Raw genomic sequence first — 15,518 nt, 5'->3', positions numbered from 1 at the left:
TTCACAGTTTTTGGAAGCCTATAGGATGGGAACAATAAGTTGTGCAAAAAAACCTGCCCCTGTTTATTCTAGCCATAGATAGTCTGGGATTCTATGTGGACAAAACTGAGATTAGTTTTGGCACACAGCAGGTGCACTCAGCTCTGCATATAATTTAGCAATGAAAAAGCTTTGTACTGTTCTTACAACTCAAAAGGGCTCCAATTCACTGCATTGCCTCCAGTTTCATCAATAACACTGAAATATTTTCTGCAATACAACTGAAAAATACCACCTAAATTTACAAAGCTTCATAAGAAAGAGGCAATGGGGTTGCTTCTTGAACAGCTGGCTATGGAGAAATTTTGACCCAAAGTGGTTTCATTTCTTGTGACATAGTTACCTCTTTCCTCTCCACATCTGCTTGAATTTTTGCTTGAGTGACAACGGCTTCTCTGTATGAGGAGCTGGCCTGCTTAGCCTGTTCAATAAGGTTCTTCAGTTGCTGAGCCGTGCTGAGTAGCGAATTGACCATCTCCTCAAGGTACACCCAACTTCGTTGCTCTGTTATTTCTAGTCCATTCACCACAGAAGAAGATATTGTTTTAGTGGGGGTAGTGGGTGGCACAGCCAAGGCAGGAAGTGATGTCAATACTAGAAATTGAAAGAATAAAACAAACCCACGAAATTCAGATTTCAATCCAGGATCAAGCTGAAGCACAACAAGCCGTATTAACTACATCTGGCTGGTTCATCACTCAAGTGTCACAAGCAGGTGCTAGAGGTACTAAACTGGGGAGAAGGGTCAATGTGGGAGAGGGCAGGTTTGTCTTACATCTGCTGTTGCCTCCTGTGCTGGTAGAGCTGCTGCCAGGGTAGGCTGCAGAGTCCCTTCCATTGAAACCTGCCTTGGATCCTGCAAAGGTGGTATACAAACAAGAGCAGGTGCATGCCTCCTCTCGCGTTGCTGTTGCCTTGGATCCATGCAAAGCAGACTGCAGAGGAAGGCACTTCTACAACCCACCTAGGATTATGCCTGGAGAGCAAGCAGTATGGGAGGCGGCGATCTGAAGCTGCTTACTAGCTTGAGCTAGCCCTGTTCTGAGAATGCTTTCAGGCAGGCTGTACAAGCATCATACTGCAAGCAGAAATTAATCTCCCTAGAAGCTAATGGTTCTTTACATTAGACAGCATAAGGACATCAAAATCATGACTCACAATAATGTTTACTGATTAGGGTAGCAATTCTGAAGAGGGGCAGCAGCATGCCCTGAAAGTTAAGCTAGTATGGCGGATGCACCAATGCTGCTCCTCAGAACAGAGAAGCATTCTGCAGTGTTCCCCCAACCCCCAGCCACCATAGTGGGCAACAAGGTTTTCCCAGGCAAGTGAGAACAGACAGTCTGGAATAGCTTGACACAGTCCATATTACAGATGTTGGGGGAGCCTAAGTATATCATCATGTGTTCCTCTTTGGCCCGGAAGTGTGTATTTATGTCAAAGGAGGACCTCAGGATCTTTCTGAATGCTTCCTTTTGTCCATTTGAGTCTCAGAATTGCAAAGAGAACTACAGGAATTCTAGAGAGTTATAGGAACCAGCACATAAGGAGTGTCTGCCTGCTGGCTGCTATATTTTTCTACAGAAGGCATCCTATGCAAACATTTTCTAATGCATCAATATTCAGAGTTGCTCAAAATGATCTTTATATTCCAGAGTTGCCGCCCATAAAATCTCACAGAAGTGGCTTACTGCCAATTGTGTTCTGCTTCCTAAATGCTGACGTAAATATAGATTCGTGTCACAAACATTTGCCATATATTAGATTTACAACCTTTACAGCATGGCTGCATTGCATGGGTAAGGCCATGTAAGAGATGATTAACATATAAACCTAAAAGCTTTTATTGAGTTACTAAACTTAACAAAACAGATTTTTGACCAACTGTGTTAAAGGGATTACCTTTATTTAACGTGAATTAGAAAAGCATGCTTTTCCTCCACAGGTGTATATTTGCAGAAGGGATTGTTTTCAGCTATTAGTTTTTCTATATAGTAAGGAATAAAGCTTAACATTTTAATCCGGACTTTTTGTCATATAGGCATTCAATGTAACTATCATAAAATAACACCCAACTACAACAAATATGACAATCCAAAAATACAGTCATAAAATATTAAAAGAACTGGCTACCCATAATCTACATACAATTAAAAGCATGAGTAAACAGGACAGGCTTTACTAGGTGCTTCAAAGATGTTAATGTAGGCATCAAGCAAATTCATCTGGGGAAGGAGTTCCATAATTGAGAAACCAGCATGGAAAAGAACCTCTCTCTGGCAATGAGCTGCTGAACCTCTGAAGGCAGGGGACTTAAGAAAGGACCTCTGAAACAGATCTTAAGAGGTAGAGGTTCATATCAGGCAGAGATTCATATCAGAACCAACGGTCCCTTAATATTAGTTTGTTATTCACTTCAACATTATCTGTGTACTGATTGCATTCAATTTAACGGTAACAGTATTACGCCTGAACCCTGTTTAACATGATATATGCAGCTCTCACAGGTCAGAGGAGGCATTATTAATTTTATTTATTTTAAGATATTAATCTCCCATTTTTCTCCCCAATGAGGATGTTAACCAAAAGGTTAACAGCCTTTTGGGAGCACTCCATTAAGAAAGAGCTCAGTACAAACTTATACTTCAAGTTGATACTAAAGAGCTACAGTAGTATCTTGTAACCCACGCAGTCAAAAGCTGCTGAGAAGTTTTCAGATAAAGATGAAGCCTAGGAACACTAAAACTATCTCAGCCTCATTAGCAGAACCAAAGCCTGATTGATCAGGGTTATGAGGATGTGTCAGCTGTGTGTCTCTGGCCTGCTACCACATATTTTCCAAAAATGGATGGTTGAAAACTTGCCTATGATTATTGAGGTCATCATATGATTCCATGATCACCATTTTCAAAGATGTCAGGAATATCCCCTACTTCAAGTAAGTGCTGATAATTTTCCTCAGCAATGGCCCTAACTTTGTCTAGTTAATTTTTTAGCCTAGGAAGAACAGAGATCTAAACAAATTGCAGTGGCTTTTGCAATCCGAAACAACCTGTTGACAAGCCTTGAGAAAAACACACTGAATTATTGTTGGAAATTAATAGTTGTAGAGTAATTAATTGTACAGCAGAAATATGTAGTACAGGAGTTTACTATATATTTGGTAAAAAGGATATACTGGTTAGAAAATAAAGAATAGCTAACTTAGCTTCTACATTGCTACATCCTGATAGTCTAAAAAAACTGGTGAACTGCAACAGCGATCTGAGTACATGCTGGAATGTCAATTGCACCACAATAAAAATGATCAGTCAATAATCAATCCTAGGTCTCTTCATTAATCATGCAACTCCCCTTTTTCCTAGCAGGAAGAACTACTTGACACTGAACTGGTTCTATGCAAACTAGTTATCTCTAGCTAAACACAGACAACAGTTTAACTCTTTCATGACTGAAGGAATGACACTTGCAAAAATCTCAACAACAAGGTATAAGAAGGGACAAGCAGTCCCTTCTTATACCTTGGTCTGGACTTTGCCCCCACTGTGTCATCCAAGTTGGATCAAATCTGAGTGATGTTATCAAGAAAAAAACCAAACAAAATTGTCACAGCTTGTCATTCTGTGTTTGCTCAAATGGCCAATGTGGTGTAATAGTTAGAATGTTGGGTTAGGTTCTGGAAAACCCTGGTTCAAATTCCTTCTTTGACATGAAGAAGCTTGTTGGGTGACCTTGGCCCAGCCACTCTCAGTCACGGTCTCAGTCTCACCTCTATCATAGGGCAGTTGTGAGGATAAAAAGGAGAAGGAGATCACCACATCTGCCACCCCAGACTCCTTGGAAGAAAGGTGGGATAAAAATACTGACTTTAAAAAAAATCATTCTTTGGATACTATAAGTCACTAGTTACACAAGAGAGCGCCTCTGCATTGGATTCTGACGAGGTAATGGTGACAGAAAAGAATAACTCTTTCACTACCATAATCACCACAAAACGTTACCATGGCATGCTTGGTTAGACTCAAGTGAAAATTTTCACAAGGTATGCTGCAGATAAATCCCAATACATTTTAAAACTCATGTCTCATCAATAATCCATGGAGCCAAGTCCCTTCAGAAGTAGGTGAGAAGGAACCAAAGGGCAACTGAATGAGCAAGTCACAGGTATTGAGACAGAATTAACAAAGTTGCCCCTCACATTCAGTGAAACAACTCCAAAAGAATTTCAGAAGCCAACAGCATGACAAGTGCTCAGACAGACCAACTGAACAGGTCCCCCATTCAAGTGGCGACCAAAAGCTGACCTACTGTGTATCTAGAACAGATAATAGTCTGACCATGACAAAGGCCAGATCACTATATGACTCTGTTCTCCAGGCCCCCAATTTCCCTGGCCCTGCAAAAGAACAGGTCCAATGTATGTTCTGCGATATGTGTTGAGGCTTGTATTCACATGGCACATATTTCACTCCATTCCCTCTTATAGCTCTGTAACAAGTGTAAAACTTAAACCAAATCAGATCGCTTATTGCTTCCAAGAAGGAAGTTACAAAAAGCAAAAGTAAACTTTACCACAAACAAACAGCAAGTATAATTCTCTTTTACTCAGAAATCAAAGCCTACCTGGACAGTAGGTTTCAAATGGTGTTGCTGGGGTACTGCTGTTCAGCCCCCTTAACCTTTCAGGTCTTGCAAGGCTCCGTATTGTCCACTATGCTTTTCAACATCTACAGGAAACCACTGAGTGAGGTCATCAAGAGATCTGGGCTAGGATACTACCAAAATGCTGATAACATTCAGCTCCATCTCGAGCTTCCAGCCAATCCCAGGGAGTCTGTAGAAAGCCTGAACTGGTTCTGGAGGCAGTTTTGGAGTGGATGCTGGCTAATAAACTAAAGCTGGATCCCAGGAGTGTCTTTTATCAGTTTTGATTGGTTAGCCAGCTGCAGCCTTTCCTGGGCCACTGTGGTGCATGTCCTAATTAAACCTAGATTAGATTACTGCAATGTGGTCTATGTGGAGTTGACCTTGAAAAATATTTGGAAGCTTCAATTGATGCAGAATGCTGCAGCCAGGATGCTGACTGGAGTGGGTCATAGGGACCATATCACTCCAGTCCTGGCCCATCTAAACTGGTTTCCGAACTGTTTCTGGGCACAATTCAAGGCGCTGGTGTTGACTTTTAAAGCCGTACATGGCTTCTGAGATCATGCAGGGGCAACCCAGGAGAAGGCCTTCTCAGTTGTGACACCAAAGCTCTGGAACTCTCTCCCCAGAGAGACTCACCTGTCCCCTTCTGTTGCCATCATTTGCTAGAGAGTGAAGGCTTTTTTGTTTCACCTGGCATTTACTCAGTGATCTCTGCATCACGCTTTATATTTTAATTGTTGTTGTGATGTTTTTGTACCAGTTCTAAGCTTGATTTTAATTGTTTTAGTGGTGTGTTTTTGTTTGGTTTTAATGATTTTTAAGATGTGATTTATTATGTATGTTTTTAATCTGCCTTGATGACCCTGATGTGGGCAGAAAAGTGAGGTATAAATTCAATAAAATAAACAAATATATAAACAAAAGCAAGATAGTATTTCTTTTCCTGAGTCAGTCTCTCATGGAAGAAAGCTGAAGTAATTGTTTCCAGCTAGCTAAGTTGAATTACTTTTGAGTCTGTTGGAATCTTACCAATTTTGGGATGTGAAGTTGGCAATGCTGCTTCTGGGAAAGTGGAGATCTGACAATTGTCCTGATAACTTGGGTAGTGAGGTTCTGGATGACTGACCCGGCATGGCTGCTGAACATTTGTGTCTTGCACTACTGGATGGAAAACAAACAAACAAACAAATCAGGAGAAAAAGTGTCATCACTACATTTTGATTTTACATGAATTTAAATAATACTACAATAATTGTTTTTGAACAATTTAATCACATGTTCTTCCCTAGACTTTAATTTCCTCATCCAGAACTTTGGGCATTAAGAATCCATAACTCCCATAGTTATGCTGTGTAGACATTTGAATGCACTTTATTTTACTTACCGGTGGCTCCAGTAAAAACATCACCCTGGGATGGGCTTTCTGAAATAATGGCTGTGGCCTCCACAGTCGAAGTGCGGTCAAAGGTCAGAGTGCCCGAGGTAGTGATCTGCCCTGAAGGAGTCACAGTGACTAAAAAAGATTTTTAAAAAAGAATACAGGTCAGATGAACAAAAAATAAAAACGGAAGTTCAAACTTTTGTAGAAAATATTTTGTTGACGTTTCCTTGATACGTTAGCCTTTGTAACACAAACATCAGAAAGAATGAGAAAGACAAAATATTAATTGCTAGCACCAAAAACAGAATGCAGCTTCACTTGCCTAAAGTGACAGAAGCAAAAAAGGAAGAAAAGATAAAACAAAAAACCCCCAAATATTACCCTTCTTCAGTATTTCAGTAAGCAAAACCCCTTTGAAAAGCAAAATCCTTTGCAATTAACAAATCTCTTCCTTCCAAGAAGGGCTTACAGGTAGTAGCAGCAGTTGCAGGAAGCAGGGTGATATTTTTGGGAGAATCTTTCTTTGCTGGAGTCGCAGGCAATTCGTTTTCTTTTTTCCGTCTTTTATACGGCACAAAGAGTCTTACAGGGCCACTCTGTTAACAAACCCAAAACCTCTGTTAGAGCTTCTTTTTAGAAAGAGAAGGTTAAAAAAGGACAGTTGCTGCTGTGGGAAGGGGGAACCAGGTATCACTGATGCACTTTGTGGTATTTACAAACTGTGATGAAACATCACTTGGTGGGTTTGAAGCTCAGACAGTATCAAGCTGCCACTTGCGGGGAGAGGCAGTTTAAAGGTGGGTCCTGAGAGTGGAGAGGCTGAGGGGTGCTGTACTAGACTAACATCCCACCCCAAAACACCATTTGCATTAAGCCATTATGGTTCTTCTCATCTCTACTCATACTTTCTCATGGCTCATCTATGAGCACTTGGGTGGTCAGATGCAAGGCTGCCTGCTCCTTATTTCCTCCACCAACATTATAAAACACATGTAAAATGTAATTCTATACATATGAAACAAAGAAGTGTAGCAAATAATTCCCCAAATTTCCTCATTACTTAAATCTGTAGTTTTATTAGACAATTTGAATTAGCATCCCTGAAGCAGACCAGGCATAACCTATTCTAGCACAACTGTTCTAGGTTCACCGCATTTTTCTTCTAAGGAACCATGACATTTATTCTTAATGAACCTTGAGATTGTGAAGTATTTTAAAGTAGTGCCCTACTCCTCCAGTTCACACTCCTTGACATAAGAACCCCGAGGATGGCATTTTACAGTTGTTACAAGGTGTGGTTACAGGGTGCCCAGAGAACAAGAAAGCAATGCTTAGAAATTTTGCTAGCAATACGTCCCAATAAATAGACCCAAGTAGAAATAAATAAATAAATAAATAAATAAATAAATAAATAAATAAATAAATAAATAAATAAATAAATAATAGAACTGCTTAGGATTGTTCTCTCAGGCTGCAGCCTCTATACTGTGCTGCCAACTTGGACTCACTTTGGTCCATTTGTAGTGATCATTAGGAACACTGCAAAATGTTTTTATTAAAGTGTGCATTTGAATATATTTTTGATTTAATGGTTTTATTACAATCAGAGTAGTTTAGCTTATCCTTAATGTAAACTGAGTCACCTACGATTTACATAAAATTATGTAAACATATCCATTACCATACCTGCTAACATACTCAATAATGTTTCTTCCAGGTAACAACTATTACAGCCAAAGTAATGCCTGAGTTTCATGCAGAAGTGGTCCTCTTGCCTTTCTGCCTCTTTCCCCCCAAGCAACTTATGAGCAAAGCACCCTCCAGGCTACCATATTTACAATTCTTCCTTTCTCGGGATGCCCAAAATCAGAACCTGTGGCAATCCCAATACACAGTGTTCACAGTTTTTGAATCAGCAGCTGAGAACTCACCAAGCTCATGTCATCACAACAAGCAGCACAAGTGCATGAAGCAGCATGAGGATTTAAAATTCCATCCTAAAAAGTGTGGGAAAGAGCTGAATTAGGAAAAAAACAAATACGTCCAAATATATATCCTATGCTATGCGTGGATGTGCTTAACATGATCAGATTCAGAACTGCCAGCATACTGGCTCAGAACTTGGTCCAGCCCCTTGCACCAAAGCAATACCACCTGTGTTCCAGTTTAAAGCTTGTGAGAAAGCAATTCCTAATGGACTGAACCTGCTTGGTGACCTGACAAGGAGGTTCCCCTTTGTTTCCAGGTGTCCTGCTTGCCATAGATACGATGCTGTTAAAGTTGCAGCAAAGCATGCATGGCTAGTGTTGGACTTAGAATAAGGCGATGTGGGGATTCGAGGGACAGCCTTACAGTGGCTTGTCTCTTTTCTCCACAGTTGGGGACAGAGAGTGGTGCTGGGAGAGAGGTTATCATCACGCCAACCATTGGTGTGCAGCGTCCCACAGGGGGCGTTACTCTCTGCTTTGTTGTTCAATCTTTATATGCGCCCTCTCGCTCAGCTGGCACAGAGTTTTGGGCTGGGTTGCCATCAGTACGTGGATGACACACAGTTGTATCTGTTGATGGACAGCCAGCCTGGCTGTGTTCCTGATGCCCTAATTAGAGCGCAGGGGGCCATGTCTGGATGGGTGAAGCAGAGCAGACTGAAGATGAACCCCATGAAGATGGAGGTCCTGTACTTGGGCCGTGGGGGATTAGATGTGGGGATTCAGCTCCTGGCCTTTGACAGGGCACCACTTGTGCCCATCTCATCGGTCCGGAGTCTTGGCATGACACTGGATTCCTCCTTGTCCATGGAGGCCCAGGTCGTGGCAGCTGCCTGTACTGCCTTTTTCCACCTTCAAAAGACCAGGCAGCTTGCCCCCTATCTCTCAATCAATGACCTAGCGACAGTGATCCATGCAACGGTCACCTCCATATTGGATTACTGTAACTCGTTCTACGCAGGGCTTCCCTTGGGTTTGACCCAGAAATTGCAGCAGGTCCAAAATGCTGCTGCTCGTGTCCTGACAGGACTTTCATTCAGGGCACATGTGACCCCTACTCTGCAGCAGCTACACTGGCTCCCCGTGGAGTTCCGGATCAGGTTCAAGGTTTTGGTCTTGACCTATAAAGCTCTAAACGGACTGGGACCAGCATACCTGAGGGACCACCTCTCCCCATATGTACCCTGGAAAGCCCTTAGATCGGCAGGTAAACACCTACTGGTGGTCCCTGGCCCCAGGGAGGCTTGGCTGGCCTCAACTAGGGCCAAGGCATTTTCTGTCCGGCCCTGACCTGGTGGAACTCTCTGTCGGAAGACACTCGGGCCTGCCGAGACCTTATATCTTTTTGGTGGGCCTGTAAGACAGAGATGTTCCACCAGGCATATGGCTGAGGCCAGCACTTGGATCCATTCTAAGTAGCCTCCCTGCCGGTCTCCTACTGGTGGGGGGGTTATATGGTCCATCTGCCCCTATGTGCCAGGGAGTTAAGAGTTTACCAACCCGCACCTCTGCCCTCTTTCCCTCCTATGTATGGTGTGCAGGGAAGGGGAATGGTGCCCCATCTGGGATATTGAAATGTATGCTGCTATATAAGATTTGATTTTATTGTTTTACTGTTTTACCTGTTTTAACTCTGTAATCTATCTGTTGCTGTAACCCACCCTGAGCCCGCTTGCGGGGAGGGAGGGCTATAAATGTAATCAATCAATCAATCAATGTGGTTTGGATTGAGATCCCTATGCAGCAATGAAACTTATTAGCAGTGCAACTCTAATCTGAGTTACACCCTTCAAAACCAATTAACTTCAATGGATTTAGAAGGGTGTAATGCTGCTTAGGACTGCAATGAGTGTCCCATCTCTAAGCTGAATCTACCTAACAGGGTAATTGTGAAGATAACATCCACCCTAAGTTCACTGAAGGAAAGCTGGTATACAATCAAACAGGTATGTGAACAAGATGCCTTGTGAAAATCTGTAATATTCAATCTGCTTCTCCTATTGCCGTGTCCACTTTTGCTTTGCAGAGGTCAGCACTAGATCTAGTTGAATGAAATAAAAGGAATGTTTTTCTAAGTTGCGGACTTTTTAGACTAATTTGCTAGACAGCCTTTCCTGGAGCTCCTTTGTTCCAGGGAATCAATTCATCTATCTGTCTGTTCCATAATCTCTCTAAGGCTATGGGAAATTGTGAACTTTTATGCATAAAGTCAGTCTGTAACATTTCTATGACTAGAATTACGATTAATATTTTGTCCAGTTTCTTTAAATCCTAGTGATGAAAAACACTACCTTTCCAACTTCTGCAGAGAAGAAAAGAAAAAGCCCCATCTTACATGAATAAGGCACTGTAATGGCCTCCCTGCATAACGGATGCTTCTCTTCCAGTCCTTGCTGCTGGCTCTTCCTGCCATGGCTTCAAACTCAGTGGGGCTGTACCAGCTCTCTCCTTGTTTAATGCATCGTCCTCGACCACCTCAAATAGGACAAAAGAAGGAACAGCTACTGACTCCGAACTGATTTGTGCAGAAATATCTATAGTCACCGTGGCTTCCGTTTCCCCCACTATTCACAATGCTGATACATTTCAACACAGTCAAAAACCTGGTGACATAGCTGCATCTAAATAAATACCATTTAACATTGCATGGCAGGAAGAGTGGTCTATTCAAATATCAGGGATTATCCATAGTGGTTATGCATACCTTGGTTTGCCCTTTCATCTGAATGGTCAAGCTACATATTGCATTTGCCCTACAAATCAGACCTGGAACCCTAACAGCATAAATATGGCTTGGCATTACATATTGACCAGGCCAATGAGGCTCTCAAATTCTTTTCACAACATGCCTAAGTCAAATAATATGCATTGGGACAGCAGCTTCTTCAGTAAGACAACGCTATGGAAACATAAAGCCTGGATTTTAAAAAAACCAGCTCATTCAATGCTCTGGGGATTCAATTCTCATTAGAGTCCTAAAGAATGTTCACACTAGCATTTATCCTAGCACAGGAAGTAGAAAATCAGCTCTTCTACCTCACATGCTATTTACTGCTAATGTAAATGCTCCTACTTCTCCAGTATATACCCCATTAATTTCATCTGGAACAAATAAGGAATGCCCCTCACATTTGGATATTTAATGCTGGGGTGAACAAAATGCAGTCAATGAACCATATCATGGGGTCACCAGCCAAGACTCAAAACGACTCATAAAGTCTGACCAGCTATGTCTGCTACAAAAATCAGAGCCCCAATACAGAGCTCATCTAGCAATCATCATGAGGTCAGAACAAAACACTGGGAGTTGAGACAAGAGCCCAGAAAGGCTGTCATATGATCCTCAGTGTTTACAATAATGTCATATAAAGGTAAAGGTGGTCCCCTGTGCATGCACCGAGTCATTACTGACTCATGGGGGGAACGTCACATCAAAAAGCAGAGTTTGTCATGGAACTTGGGAATGATTGAATCTAATTCTATAATAGACTCTTGACATTAGCTGGGAGCTGGTCAACATTACCCACTTTTACCCAAAACTCTAAGAAGAAATTCTGGTCCTCTCACATCAAGATGAAGGTAACCAAGATGATTAAGAGGTTGGAGCATCTTTCCTATAATGAAAGCCTGAAGACTCTGAGACTTTTCAGTTTAGAAAAAAGGCTAAGGGGAGACATGGTAGAGGTTTATAAAATTATGCGTGGAGTGAAGAAAGAGAATAGAGGTTTTTCTCCTCTCCCATAATTCTAGAACTCAGGGACACCACATGAAATTGATGGACTATATATTCAGGACAAAAAAAAGGAAATAGTTTACTCAACAAGCAATTTAGTTGTGAAACTCACTGCCAGAATACATAATGGCAGCTACAAGTGGATATGGCTTTAAAAGGGGGTAGACATTAACAGAGGAAGGGTCCACTAATGCTTACTAGTCATGGTGATTTAAGGAAACCACCATAAACAGAGGAACCAAACCTTGAATACTAATACTGGGGGGCAATGTCAGAAGAAGACCTCGGAGTCTATGCCCTCCAGGGCAACTCACTAGCTGCAGTAAGCAGGGCTCTTCTTAAAATAAGTCATTTTACCTGAGCCAAGCCGGTTTTTGTACAGAATACCACTGATATTTCGGCATCGTATAGGCAGTTCATTGTCATACACTGAAGGGTCCCAGTTATATTTTGTTCCACCTTTCTCTTGGCCAGATATTAAAGGAGTAGGAGGCGACTGAGGCCCTTAATGGGAAAAAAACCACAAATAAACCAAGACTGTACTTCTACCTTTGCAACAGAAAAAAGTAACAATGGAACACAGCTGATTCTCACGGTCTGACAGATAAACAACAGAAAGCAACTAGATGTGATCTTATAAAACTTACAGTAGCAGGGGAGGAGCAAATGAAAAGAAGATCTTCATTGAAAAGTGGATTTGTTATTTAAGGGCTGTTAGCATTGCAGAAACTATCTGTGAAGGGCATGTGGCACAGTTACTTTCCATGCTAGTTCCAACCCTCCCCAGAAGTTAACCACCCTGACTCTAGCAGGAGCAATCACATAACACAGCCACACTATTTCTGCATTGTTTTTAACCTTTATCAGAACAGTATGGGATACAACCATGCAAAAGTGGCAACCATTTTGCTCAAGTAATATAGGAACTGGCACTTTTATATTGGTACCAGAGGAGACAGCCATTTGTATTTGTTTAACAGAGACAAAAAGAAGAATGTGACAAAGCAAAACAACAAACAAAAAGTTTTCAAACAGTTACTGCTCCACCATGTGGACGAATAATAAGATAGCAGCATTCCAACAAACTATCCTGGATTACAAATGAAAGATGAAGTTGAATTATTTATTTATACTGAAGACAGCTGCAGCTATTCAGCTGAAGTCCTACCAGTCTTTTTAAAAATAAAATACAGAAACAAAAATACATAAGTTACCAAATATGCTAAGTTTTCCCAATGAAAATAAAAATAAAAGTCTATGTAGAACAAGGAAGAAAATACTAGTTTTTTAAAATAAATCTAGTATTGTAAACAACAAAAATAAATCACGAGAACAGTAGATACCTGCAACACTGGATAAAAACTTACACTATCCTTAGTTGAATCTGTCAATGTGTTTCCATGTAGCTGGACTACATAGGGCTGTGTCATAAGTAATAGGTCAGAGAGATACCTTGGTAATGGATTAGGACTATAGACTAGGCTACTGGGTGCTGTCTGCTGATGTAGATACACTTATGCTGGGTAGTTTGACATTGCTAAAGATGTCACATTAATTACTTATGCTTTAATTCAGAAAGGTTTCATCTACATGTTTGACTTTCTGCTAATTTTCAAATTTGTAGCTACCATATCCTATTTTATATGTTTTCACTGAATGTCCTAATTGTTGATCATATTGTATTTTTGCTCAGTGAATGTCCTAGCTATTGATTATATTGTGTTCACTGGGAGTATGTAACCCACCTTGGATCTCAGTGAGAAAGGCAGACTATAACCAACCAAACAATAGTAAAGAGTCCAGTAGCACCTGTAGATAATATATTAACCACGTCAACAGAACAGTCCCTAATTGCATGTATGTTTTAAAAGAATGCATCTACAAAAAAATCTACCATCCATTTCCTATTTTATGCAAAGGCATGAAATAAACATATAGGAGTGACATTTTTTTTAAAAACAACCAACTGATCATGTTATACCTGGTGTGAGAGGAGCAGGTGGCCCCTTGAGTCCTGCAGTCTCTACAATGCTGCCATCTGTGTGAACCACAATCAGAGTGGCTTTCTCAGCATTCAAACTGTCCCCAATTTGAAGAGCCGTTCTTCCAGACTGCAGAAGAAATTTCAGATAATACAACTTGACATGCCTGGGGTTTTTTGCTTCTTGATATCTTCTTCATAGATCCCTCAAAGCGTAAAATGGATTTGTGTATTTTTACTTATACAAGGGGTGGAGGAGAGACAGAATCCATAGTTCTCTAACTCTTCTAATTTCTGCTGAATTAGTATATAGATCTGCTGTGCACAAAGATCTTTGTATTGGATCCAACAAATAAACAAATCTCTGGATTATATCATCTCTGTATTACATAGCTCCATTACACAAGCAATTACTTAAAAATGCATTTCAAGTCACAGTGAAGTTATATTCTCTAGTCTTGCACAGCCTAGAAATTACATGGCCCAGTCTTATGGGCTTCTGCCGTGGCAAAGCCACCTTGAACCATGAGGAAAGGTGGGGTTAAAAATGTTTAAATAAATAAATAAAACAGATGGTTTGGGGCTCAAGAAATGCTGAACCCATATTAATGGGTCTTGGCCCAGGATGCACTGACGATACTGAATCAGGAAGTGCTGCTGTTAAGCATAAAATCATTATGCATCCTGGACATGAATGTAGAGTGCATGGCGAAGTAGAATGGGAGAAGGCCTAGAAACCCCACCCCCATCCTACGGAGCATTTCGATTACCATGCAGCCAGCTGTATCACCACAAGACCTGACATGTACTAAAGTAATAACAACAACATTCGATTTATATACCGCCCTTCAGGGTGGCTTAATGCCCAATCAGAGTGGTTTACAAAGTATGTTATTATTATCCCCACAACAAAACATCCTGTGAGGTGGGTGGGGCTGAGAGAGCTCCAGAGAACTGTGACTAGCCCAAGGTCACCCAGCTAGCTTCAAGTGGAGGAGTGAGGAATCAAACCTGGCTCTCCAGATTAGAGTCCCGCGCTCTTAACCACTACACCAAACTGGCAGTGAGAAAAGCTGTACACATTTATCGGTGAATGTTCATCAAGGAGTGGTGACAGGCTGCAGTTCTTTGTTGAACATCCATTGTAGCAAATCTGGATCTGCCTTTGTGTAATTGGGAGGTTGCCTATAATGGGATTACAAGTGACAGTACAGAACAGATTTATCCTTCTATCCCTACACAAGATGCCACTACAGCATGCAGTAGGATCAGTGTACTGTTACAGCTACACATTTGCTTAAATCTGGTGTTACTTATCACAAAGGTACTGAATATCTAAAATGAACATTGGATCAACCGTGCCCTTACCAGCACATGTCCTGAAATGGATGCTGCATTTGCCACTGAAGTAGTGAATACGTTGTCTGCAGAAGTACCCACGTTGGCTACTGTTACTGTGGTCACTTCTGTAAGATATGACCAGAATAAATTAAGAACTAACATTTAGCCATATTGTAATGAGGCTCTGGTAAACCCCAAAAAGTAAAACATGCAATTGTGTATCTGCTCCATCACTTTTTATTCTGTTGGTGAAACAAACAATAGCATCTATAGCATCTATACCTTTTCTCTAGTTCTAGGTTATAAGTTACTGCACACGAGGCAAACATTTATAAACATCAGAACCCACTAGTACAATACTAGTAATTAGTTTGTAAAGTGGCTGAAAGCAGCAGAGGACAGGAT

General features: G+C 41.1%; 1 protein-coding gene across 3 annotated transcripts in view; it reads right to left on the bottom strand.

The window, feature by feature from the left end:
* The window catches only part of DEAF1 (DEAF1 transcription factor), a 30,418-nt gene that overhangs the window by 13,067 nt on the left and 1,833 nt on the right, over positions 1–15,518 (bottom strand). For all 3 annotated transcript variants that reach the window (XM_054972590.1, XM_054972591.1, XM_054972589.1), the window contains exons 2-10: positions 15,141–15,238; positions 13,773–13,902; positions 12,149–12,295; positions 10,394–10,533; positions 8,002–8,067; positions 6,540–6,666; positions 6,074–6,202; positions 5,719–5,850; positions 383–633 (exon numbers count right to left, since the gene is read on the bottom strand). In XM_054972590.1, coding sequence (XP_054828565.1) covers positions 383–633; positions 5,719–5,850; positions 6,074–6,202; positions 6,540–6,666; positions 8,002–8,067; positions 10,394–10,533; positions 12,149–12,295; positions 13,773–13,902; positions 15,141–15,238 — 1,220 coding nt within the window. The remainder of the gene's footprint in view (positions 1–382; positions 634–5,718; positions 5,851–6,073; positions 6,203–6,539; positions 6,667–8,001; positions 8,068–10,393; positions 10,534–12,148; positions 12,296–13,772; positions 13,903–15,140; positions 15,239–15,518) is intronic.

This window comes from Eublepharis macularius, chromosome 2, assembly GCF_028583425.1.
Source record: "Eublepharis macularius isolate TG4126 chromosome 2, MPM_Emac_v1.0, whole genome shotgun sequence".
Taxonomy (NCBI): domain Eukaryota; kingdom Metazoa; phylum Chordata; class Lepidosauria; order Squamata; family Eublepharidae; genus Eublepharis; species Eublepharis macularius.
Note: the sequence above shows the minus strand (reverse complement) of the source record. Positions and strands in the feature narration are given on the sequence as shown.